This window comes from Arachis duranensis, chromosome 1 (assembly GCF_000817695.3).
Source record: "Arachis duranensis cultivar V14167 chromosome 1, aradu.V14167.gnm2.J7QH, whole genome shotgun sequence".
Lineage (NCBI taxonomy): Eukaryota > Viridiplantae > Streptophyta > Magnoliopsida > Fabales > Fabaceae > Arachis > Arachis duranensis.
In genome coordinates, this window is record NC_029772.3 from 90,504,043 (window position 1) to 90,514,686 (window position 10,644).

General features: G+C 36.3%; 2 protein-coding genes across 3 annotated transcripts; one reads left to right on the forward strand and one right to left on the reverse strand.

Moving 5' to 3' along the window:
• Nucleotides 1–1,550: 1,550 nt before the first annotated feature.
• On the reverse strand, nt 1,551–3,239 carry LOC107460934 (protein FAR1-RELATED SEQUENCE 5-like). The gene has a single exon (XM_016079369.1). The coding sequence runs from the start codon at nt 3,237–3,239 to the stop codon at nt 1,551–1,553; it is 1,689 nt and encodes a 562-aa protein (XP_015934855.1).
• A 2,868-nt stretch (nt 3,240–6,107) lies between these two features.
• LOC107459985 (4-coumarate--CoA ligase CCL1-like) lies at nt 6,108–10,094 on the forward strand. Of its 2 annotated transcripts, XM_016078305.3 has the most exons (5): nt 6,111–7,410; nt 7,963–8,174; nt 8,898–9,111; nt 9,213–9,315; nt 9,777–10,094. In XM_016078305.3, the coding sequence occupies exons 1-5, from the start codon at nt 6,407–6,409 to the stop codon at nt 9,894–9,896; spliced, it is 1,653 nt and encodes a 550-aa protein (XP_015933791.1). In that variant the 5' UTR covers nt 6,111–6,406; the 3' UTR covers nt 9,897–10,094. The 2 variants fall into 2 exon arrangements, with proteins under 2 accessions (XP_052110220.1, XP_015933791.1); XM_052254260.1 differs by lacking the exons at nt 9,213–9,315; nt 9,777–10,094 and having other exon boundaries at nt 6,108–7,406; nt 7,959–8,174; nt 8,898–9,115.
• Nucleotides 10,095–10,644: the final 550 nt, after the last annotated feature.

The window sequence follows — 10,644 nt, forward strand, 5'->3', positions numbered from 1 at the left end:
TTACCCAAAAGTCAACCACAATTTACTGCAACGAGAATACAGCAATGTAAGCAAATCACATACATATAATCGAACATAATTATCACCCTAATGGACATATTCATAGTTAACGTAAATAAATACAACTTAAAACTCCTCTAAACCAAGCAGTGACAATTACATTTCGGTCAGTAAATCAGGATAGATCACGCTCTTAGAACCAATTATACTTGCATTGCACTAAATTCAGAAGACTAATTCCTTGAAATGGTCAAAGTGTCCTATGCATCGACGCGAACAATGCCATGTACGATCCTTGTTTGTTGCCAAAAGACAGTGACGACGGTAACTGATGTCGGACATCCATCTGCACATGTCGTGTGTCACATTTATCATCAATGACATCATTATCGCATTCATAGTTCGTGAATGAATGTCTCTTGTCCTGTTGTGACTCCTTCACCTGCTGATAACATGATAATCCCCAATCAGAAACTATAATAATGCATACAACCATAATTTTTACGCATGGAGGAGTTTTACGCATAACACCTGTGTTAACGAGTCGAGATTTTTATTGAAAACACCATTCGTGGACGCGATGTCAATGGATTCCTGCTTTCATGGAGGCTCCGCTGTTTTATAATTTTTTTTATTTGACAAGAAGAAGTAGATCTTCATTAGTTTACCCAGTTCATGACACGGAAATTAGATGTTTACATTCAAAAAAATTACCTCGACAAAAGTGTTGTCTTTACCCTTCCGGTTCCTCATACCCGTCGCCGTAAACTTCCTTGTTCCACCCTTTTTAAAAGGCTGCCCAAATAGAGGAACATTCACATAGTTTAATGGTTTTTAAAGGGACACACACCGAACAAGATTTTCACAGCCAGAGTCTATTTCGAATAAATAAATCGTACCTTGGTATTAGGTCCTGAGTGGTGTTCGGACTTAATTGAGAACGACCTCGAAGAATTAGCAAACCTTTCTGGACTAAAACCTGAGTCCTTGGCTGATGCATTGCCGTATGATCGATCGCGAGGGCTGCCTTCCACACTATGCTGCATCAGATCTGGACAGCGCTTGTAGTAATGACCGTACTTGTGGCAATTAGAGCATGCTCTCTTCTTCCTCCAAGAAGACCTCTTGGAAGGGGCTCCTTTGCTTTTGACAACAAAGGGATCGTTGATGCCTTCCACGTTAACATTAGAAGTTGACTTGCCTTGTTTGCGTGACTGCAGGCGGATAACTAAATTGACAAGTTCAGACTCGACTTCATCAAAGTCTGCAAGATCCTTGCAAGCAATATCACACAGCTTGTTGCAATTCGATGCCAACGCTCCAACTCGAAACTTTAAGACCCTTTCGATGTCATCATTCACAGGCATTTCTGTGCTAATAAATTCGTTCTTTGCATTCTTTGTCCACCTTTTGTATATCAACGAATCTGGAAACTCAAGTATGTTTTCAAACTTCATGGCACAGAAGATATGACTACAGGGAATACCACGTGATTCAAACAGCTTGCACGAGCACGAGAACAGATTCTTACCTTTATCGACTTCCACCCGTCAATCTTTGGCCGGGTCTCCGAGAGCAGTCACACTGAACTCTACCTTGTCCAAGGTTGTGCTTAGTACCGTTATATTCAAAGCCCTTGCCCTCTGAATCTCATTACGAATTTCCTTGAAAATGTTTCGCGTGAAATAACATGATGCAGATCTTTCATATACCTCCAACGAGGTTACCATCACTGGCTCTGAGCACTGAGACTTAAAGTCAGCTATTAACTCGTTGTTTCTACACTCCTTTAAGGCCCTATCCAGGTTATGCATGAAGTCAATGAGGGTGTTCTTGCGATTAACATAAAATCTGATGAGAGAATTTATACCTTCACACTGTGATGTCATCCTTATGTAACCAAAAAACTTATCCCGGAGGAAACAATGGGACCACATCTCACGAGTTTCGTACGTCTTTTCCATCCAGGTACTTCCAACAAGATTGTGCTTATCCAAAATGGCTGCCCATCTCTGATCAAAGTCTCTCTGGTCGTTGTTGTCGTATATAAGACCCTTAAAATCGCGCAGAAAATTAGGATTCTTTATATTTTCACATGCATTTCTCTGCAGATGCCAGCCGCATAACCGATGGGCTGCATCAGGCAGAACATTCTTGATTGCATCTCGCATAGCAAGGTCTCCGTCAGTTATTACTGCTTTTGGACTTTTTCCACCCATCGCTTCAACAAAGGTTTCCAACAACCACTTATACGTCTCTGTGGTTTCGTCGAATAGTAGGCCGGAGCCGAAGATAACAGTCTGCCCGTGATGATTGCATCCAGAGAAAATGACCAAAGGCTTGTTGTATTTATTCTTCTTGTAGGTTGAATCAAAGGCAACAATATCTCCAAAGCAGTGATAGTCGATAATTGACTGCCCATCTGCCCAAAAAATATGCTCCAGCCTTTCGTCACTAGTGAACGTATACTTTCCAAAGAACAGCAGATCATTGTTTGACTTGCCAATCAAATAGTTTATTGCTGCATTGGCATCCCCGTTTTTAACTTTTGCCCGACGATAGCGATCGATGTGGTTGTACAAATCTTTCCGTGTGAAGCCAGCATGATGATATCCACCCTTCTGGAATGCAACATACCCTATAATATGGCAGCTCTTGACACCAAAATTATGAAGATTTTTCACTTGGACTCTATCAGTCACAGTGAGACGACGATTGGCCGGTACCAGATGCGCAAATTGGGGTGGCGTCAGATCGTGGTTGTGAGATTCCACAAAACATGATACCTTCCATCTACCGCAGCCGTAGTCAAGCTTTACCCTAAGCCGAGCTGGACACTTGGTTCGCGTTAGTGACCTTGCCTCCCTTGATCTATCATCCATATCAAGATACCTCATATTTCTCCAGCCCTCTTTGTTGCAAACAAGTTGCCTGCTAATGATTCTACCTTGATTATCCCTAACCACGTCGTCCTTCCTCATTACAAATCCATGCCAACAAGAATAAGCGTTATAAAACTGGCAGGCCTCATCCTCCGTCCTAAACTCCAGGTTCCAAATATCCTCCACCATTAAATCTGCTATTCTTTTTACACCACAAACTTCTTCACTCTTGCTAGTAGAATCCAGCGAATCCACATCGTCGTCTTCAGCATCGTCTTCTGCATTCGGTTGATAATCGAAATCATCACCCAAATCATTATCAGAATCATTCTTCACATCATCCTCGTTTATGGACATAATTTAACCCCTGCCATAATTTTACCCAAAAATGTCAATAAACAGAGCCAATGGCAGCAACGAAGGGAAGCTAAAATAAGCTGCATGTAAAATTAAATGAACCAAATCCAATTAAACTAACCCAATTGTTTACGACCCCAGTATTAGGTTTTAATTTCATTTCCCCAAACTAGCCACAGCATAGAACTGGACAATGTTGCTTTATTTCCAAAATCCAAAATAGCAACCCAACACCGTAAATAGAGAACCGTTGAAAAGGTATAGACTATCATCAAAATTAAACTAATCTGGATTAATAAAAAAACTTAATCGGACATACCTTGATGAGAACCAGATGTTGAGCTTCAACGGATAAAAAATGCACTGTCGGAGTCGGAGGGAGGTGACCTTTACCTAATCCGACGCACCTAATTCGAAGGCAGCCGAAAAATGAATGTTGGTAAACCAGCTTCCAGCAGCCACAGCTTCGGATCTAGCAGAAGTTCTGCTACAAAATTCTCTACCGGAGCCACATCAGTTTAGCGTTCGCCCTCTCCTGAGTTGACGTCGACGCCAATCCGACGAAAGCAGAGTACCAGTTCCGGAACCTGTTACTCGAAGGAGATCATTCTTGCTAAATGGACACTAAAAATCAAACAGGGTTGGGTAGTGGGTTCTAGGATAACAAATTCCAGGGTTGGGTAGTGGGTATAGAACGAAGGCGAAAAAACCAGTGGGCAGTGGGTTCTATGCGTTTTCCAGGAAGTGAAACATGAATTAAAGGTTTGTGAGACATGCATGTTGAATTTCAGAAAGTGATGGAGGGTATTTTATAAAATGAAAAACAAGTTAGAGATTATAAATTATAATTATAAATGTTCCCCAATACACTATATAGTATATGTATACAATAATTAATGTAGTATTTGTTATAGTATATGTTCATTAAAGGCTTTTGCTATTATCAATGAATGCAATTAATGAAATGTTGAAAATTTTTTTGATCAACGGCTGAGATGAAGACACATGTGCAAGGGTAACTTACCCAAAAAATTGCCATGGGTTTGGAAGAATTCACCAAAAAAAATAGATAGTATCAATTGTGATCTCTTATTTTTTATTATTCTCTCTCATATTTAATTTTGGTCCCACTTATAAAGTTAATAGTAAAAAATCACATTGCATTTCTTCCAGTATTAAAAAAACAAAAATGTTTGATAACAAAAAAAAATCAGCAAAAAACAACCATAATTTACTTTATTTAGCATTTATTAATTGTTACGACAATTAATAAATATTAAATAAAATAAGTTCTAGCTATTTTTTTGTTTACCTAGCATTACCCTTAAAAAAATTAGAAAGGATCTGTTTCCTTAAAATTTTTGCAATCCTTGATGAAAATGAACTGTATAGTAGTGTTATGTGAAAGAAAAACCAATAGAATATCATTCTCATTTTGCTAAGTGTATTGAGAAGTTCTCAGTATATATGCTACATTAATTATTTACAACTACTGGTGGGTTGTCAACCATAGATTAGATTAGTATTTAGTAGAGATCAGAATAAAATTTTAGTCTTTTTTTTTTCTCATCCTCCTTTGATTTTGATAAGTGTTAACAAAATCTACTTGTAAATGTTTAAATAATCCTACTCTTCACTCTTGAGAAGAGTACACATGATGAAGCTAAACATCTTCCTTTTCACCCCTTCTTCCAATGGTGGCTAGGTAGACTTTACCCATTTCAACCAAACAGGAGGCCGATTACTCCACCCATTTACGTGTCTATTTCTAAGATTGGAAATGAAATAATGAAGGACAAGAATATGATAAGAATTCTTATCTACCTTCTCATACAAGAAAGAACAATATTTCAGAACTAACGTAAAAATTTCATATATATAGGTACACACATTGATACACACACGCTTTCATTGGATTATATATCTTAAAACTTGGTTTCAAAATAAGGCTAATTTTATTTATACGAGGTTGACATGTAAGTTATGTTGAGTTATAGAGTATTGGAAAGATATACACGGTTGTGACGGCGTTCAATTTTTTGTTTTAGAGGAAAGAAATCGGATCGTTCAATTTTATTGCAGAGAGAGGTACACAAATCGGACAATCCGATTTGTGTGGAGCAGAATTTCGTGGATACTGAAATCGGATCAAAATTTTCTGTTAGTACACAAATCGGATCCAGAGTTTTTTGTCAGTAAATAAATCGGATCCAGATTTTTTGTCAGTACACAAATCGGACCTAAGATTTTCAGTACCTCCAATCAGACGGTCCGATTTGTCTTGCAGCCCTCATACCTTGGTGAAACACCATATACCTTTATAACTCTACTCTACACCAACTCTCTCTTCGTATTAAAATTAAAAAGTTCTCAAAATAATATATAAGCTTTGTGAATAATAATAATAGGAAAAGTATAGAGAAACAATAAAAGTATTAAAAAATGTGAACAATGAATATATTAAATGTTTAATTCAATAGGTACGCAGATGATTACGTACGTTGATTATTAGTTGGATGGTGGTTATTCCTTTTAATTCAGTTTACTTATGCTGGATGTTCAATTTAGTAGGTGTGCATATAGTTATCCTAATGATAGGATTTAAGAGGTAATTTGAGGGTGGAATATTTTTTTTACTTTAGTGAATCAATTCTAAAATCTATTGTTCACATCATTCACAAAAATTATTGTCTACCTAACAAAATCGATAATAATAATAATAATAATGTCTTATAATTTTTGTTAACATCATCCCACTGTTTTTCACATTTATTATTTCGTTGGTAAATGTCGAAATCTAACTATAATTTATTGATTTGAAAGAATAAAAGAAAAACAAAAAAACTCATCAGGATAAGTATCATGCATACCTATGTTATATTAATGGGTTGGACACATGTTACCCTTGAGTAGTAGTTTCCCTCCATCCCAGTTTATTTGCTATATAATCCTCGATCACCTACTTTTCATATCAAACTGAACCAAATTCACAACCAACCTAGGAGAAGTCTCTGATCACGCAAGAAACTGCTCATGCTCAATAAAGTAAACAGAAACAATTAAAGTTATTAAAGCCACACCTTAATTAATTAGTTAATTACCATATAAATAACACTTGCAACGAACAAAACCCACTCTTAGCATCTTTCAAACCAGAAAGAAAAAAGATGGAACCAACAAGAAACCATGATCATCATCACGGTGGTGACCATCACTTTATTTTCCGTTCCAAGCTGCCCGACATTTACATCCCAACCCACCTCCCTCTCCACACTTACTGCTTTCAGAATCTCTCCCACTTCAAGGACCGTCCTTGCCTCATCAACGCCACCACCGGCGTTACTTTCACCTACGCCGCCGTCGAACTAACCGCCAGAAAAGTCGCCGCCGGACTCAACAACCTAGGTGTTCGTCAAGGCGACGTCATCCTCCTCCTCCTCCAGAACTGCCACCAGTTTGTCTTCGCCTTCCTTGGCGCCTCCTACCGTGGTGCCATCGTCACCACCGCCAACCCCTTCTACACCCCCGCCGAGGTCGCCAAGCAGGCCACCGCCTCCGCTGCTAAGCTCATAATAACTCAGTCGTCGTTCGTGGACAAGGTAAAGGATCTGGCCAGGGACAAACACATCAAGGTCGTGTGCATCGACGCGCCGCCGCAGGGGTGCCTTGACTTCTCGGAGCTAACAGAGGCGGATGAGGGCGACATCCCTGCCGTGAAAATCTTCCCGGATGATGTAGTTGCGCTGCCGTATTCGTCCGGCACGACGGGGCTCCCAAAAGGGGTGATGCTAACACACAAAGGGTTAGTGACGAGCGTGGCTCAGCAGGTGGACGGAGAGAACCCCAATCTGTACATTCAGCACGATGATGTGGTGGTTTGCGTGCTTCCACTGTTCCACATTTACTCGCTGAATTCGGTTCTGCTGTGCGGGCTTCGAGTAGGGGCTGCAATAGTGATAATGCACAAGTTTGAGGTGGTGGGGCTGCTTCAAGTGGTTGAGAAGCACAGGGTGAGCGTTGCGCCATTAGTGCCTCCGATTGTTCTTGCGATAGTAAAGAGCCGGGAGGTGACACGCTACGACTTATCGTCCATTCGGATGGTGATGTCCGGTGCGGCCCCATTGGGTAAGGACCTTCACGATGCTTTTAGGGCCATGCTTCCTAATAAAAAAAAAAAAAAAAAACTCAGATGCAATTAATTTTATCTTAATCTTTATCTTCACCGTCCCTAACCGTTTCTTTGCCCTACCAGAAATTATTGCATGATGTTGTTATGATGTAGACCTTTCTCTATCCTCAATTATTTTACATCCGAGATATAAAATAAAAATTAGGTTTTCAGGGAAGAGCAAATTAAAACCTCTATTTTACTTAAAATAGTACCTTTCAGCTTGAAAAGGAACTGTTTAAGCAAAGAACCAATTTTTATTTAATTAATAATGAGCTACGAAAAGAGAAAGAGAGAAAAAGAAAACTAGGTGCCAGAAGTTTTCTAAATTAGGAGTGTTGAAAGACTTTTGATGAACAGAAACGTAATGTGATTGCTATAGTCATTGGGACAGATGAGCAAGCAAAGGCAACAAAAGTAACTACACAGACACATAAATTAAATGTATGAACAGCCTTTAGGATTCGTAAATCCGGTGTGTCCTTGATGAGCAAGCAATGTTACGAAACTGCCCTCGCTCAACACAATAAGCATGATAAGATTATTAGAGCGTGTGTGCATGCAGGGTTATGGGATGACGGAAGCAGGTCCAGTGCTTTCGATGTGTTTAGCGTTTGCAAAGGAACCTTTTGAGGTGAAATCATCAGGTGCGTGCGGGACCGTCGTAAGAAACGCAGAGATGAAGATTGTGGATCCTCTCACGGCTGCTTCCCTCCCCAGAAATCATGCCGGTGAGATTTGCATCAGAGGCAACCAGATTATGAAAGGTACAATGTCGTCTCGTAGGAGGAAAAATTTCATTTTTATGCCCAATCACATACATATTCAATAGAAACTTATTCTGTTCATGTATTTCTGTTGTTCATGTATTTCTGTTCACTAAAAATATTTTTTTTAAAAGACGTTTTTACATGTGTGGTGTTATTATTTCACATTTTTATTAAATTGGTTAATAATCTATTTTTTAATAAATTAAAACAAAATCAGTTTAATATAAAAACCATAATAAATCTAATTATTTGCATTATAATTATTAGATTCGGTCTAATCTAATTTTATTATACAATTTAAATCGAATATCTTTAAATTTTTTAATAAAAAGATAAATATATCACTAACTTTTTGTTTTGCGGACATTTAAATTTTTAAAAATTTAAAAATATAATTAGATTCCTAAAAAAATTAGATTTATTGTTATTATTATAAAAAAATCGATTTTATTCTAATTTATTATGAAATTTAAAAATAACCAATTCATTGATACGTCCAATAATAATGCGACACGTAAACATTTTTAAAAAACGTTTTATGCATTTTTATGAGAGTATCCGACCTATTTTCTTTAGTGTGAAACTATACGTAAGAGAATAAGTTGATTCTATATTATATAAAAAAGAGAAAGAGTTCAAATAACACATTAATCTTCTTATTAGAAAGTCAACAAGACTGTATATTATATATAGCTGCGACATAATGTTATGGATGGGTAGGTTACTTAAACGACCCTAAGGCGACAGAAGATACCATAGACAAAGAGGGATGGTTGCACACGGGTGATATAGGATATATGGACGACAACGATGAGCTATTCATCGTTGACCGCTTAAAGGAGTTGATCAAATACAAAGGATTTCAAGTGGCTCCCGCTGAGCTCGAAGCTATGTTGATTTCTCACCCTAACATTTCCGATGCAGCTGTTATAGCGTAAGTTCTATGTATCTACATAGATATATAGATAGATTCCCCATATTTATTTGTTTTCTTGATTATTGTAACTACCACAACGTTACATTAATTGATTTCAGCATGAAAGATGAGGCAGCAGGAGAGGTTCCTGTTGCATTTGTTGTAAGATCAAACGCGTCTAAGATATCGGAGGATGAAATCAAGCTATATATCTCAAAGCAGGTAATTGAGGAATGAAATACATACCGGGAGTGCTAGATAAATGATGATCATCTTGAATAACATAAACAACTACCAATCAAATAAAAACATATTACGCCTTTAAATTATCCATCTAAATTTTAATATTAAAATAATCATCCATACATCTAGTGAATTAAACATCTAATATATCTATTATTTATATTATTTAGTATTTTTATTGTCTATCTATATTTTTCCATACATAAATTACCCTTGAGCACTTTACTTTTCCTTTTATTTTGTTGAGTAATGCTAAGTGTATATTAAAATCAATTATTAAAGTCAGCTACTAATATAAAAGATATGTTAAAATATAAATATATATTGAAAATAAATTAAACTATATATATATATAAATATATTGATGGTTAATTTAGTGTATAAATAGTATTTTTGTATTATGTTATACAGTTGATTTTTTATTTTATTTTTTGTGACAGGTTGTGTTTTACAAGAGAATCAACAAAGTTTTCTTTGTGGATTCAATCCCAAAGGCACCGTCAGGTAAGATTTTACGAAAACACCTCAGAGCAAGGCTTGCATCTGGCCTTGAAATTTAGTCCTAATTAGAAAGTTTTATGATACGGCCCAAACTACTTGTGCATATTGGAGGCCAATCCATTTTCTTTTTCTTTGTCACTAGCCAGGGTGGCCCACTATTACAAAAGACACCGAACAATCGTTTTTGGGTTTTCTTTTTTATCTCGAGTCTGTAATATAAATCTTCCAAAAACTATTTGATTTTGTGTCCCTGTAATCATTATTTTATTCAAACACTATATAAAAAGATATTATTCAAACACTATATATTCTTGACATCTTATAAAAATAGTTTGTTATTAATAATTTATATATTTAAATTATTTTTAATTAATAAGATAAAAAAATTTCATGTTTAGTTATTAAAAGAAAACTAATATTAAAATGATATTTATTATAAAAAGTGTATACTTAACGGGATGGTATAAGATTTATTTGTAATGATTGCTTGACAAGAATCAAGCTCATACAAGTTGTTTGGGCTGAAATTTCCAACGCTATAAAAGACCAGAATATTAATGTACTTTAGTCTATGAATAGAAAGAATCTTTTCATTTAGGGAGCCCTATTTATTATTATGAGTTCAATTAAAATATTAACTAATTAGAAATTTATATGCAGTTGTCTTCATATATTGAAAATGATATTTAAAAATTATTAGATAATTTTAATAAATTTGACTAAATTATTATCTAACAATTTACAACTATCAACTTCATATAAAAATAACTGAATATGAGTATATTCACCTTAACTATATTTGGATTC

Bases quoted from the DNA above. Each gene is read 5' to 3' on its own strand.
- LOC107460934 (XM_016079369.1), bottom strand. From the start codon at position 3,239: ATGTCCATAAACGAGGATGATGTGAAGAATGATTCTGATAATGATTTG.
- LOC107459985 (XM_016078305.3), top strand. From the start codon at position 6,407: ATGGAACCAACAAGAAACCATGATCATCATCACGGTGGTGACCATCAC. The intron at 7,411-7,962 runs AAAAAAAAAAAA...ATTAGAGCGTGT, and splicing joins GCCATGCTTCCTAATAAAAA to GTGCATGCAGGGTTATGGGA. The intron at 9,316-9,776 runs GTAATTGAGGAA...TTTTTGTGACAG, and splicing joins AGCTATATATCTCAAAGCAG to GTTGTGTTTTACAAGAGAAT.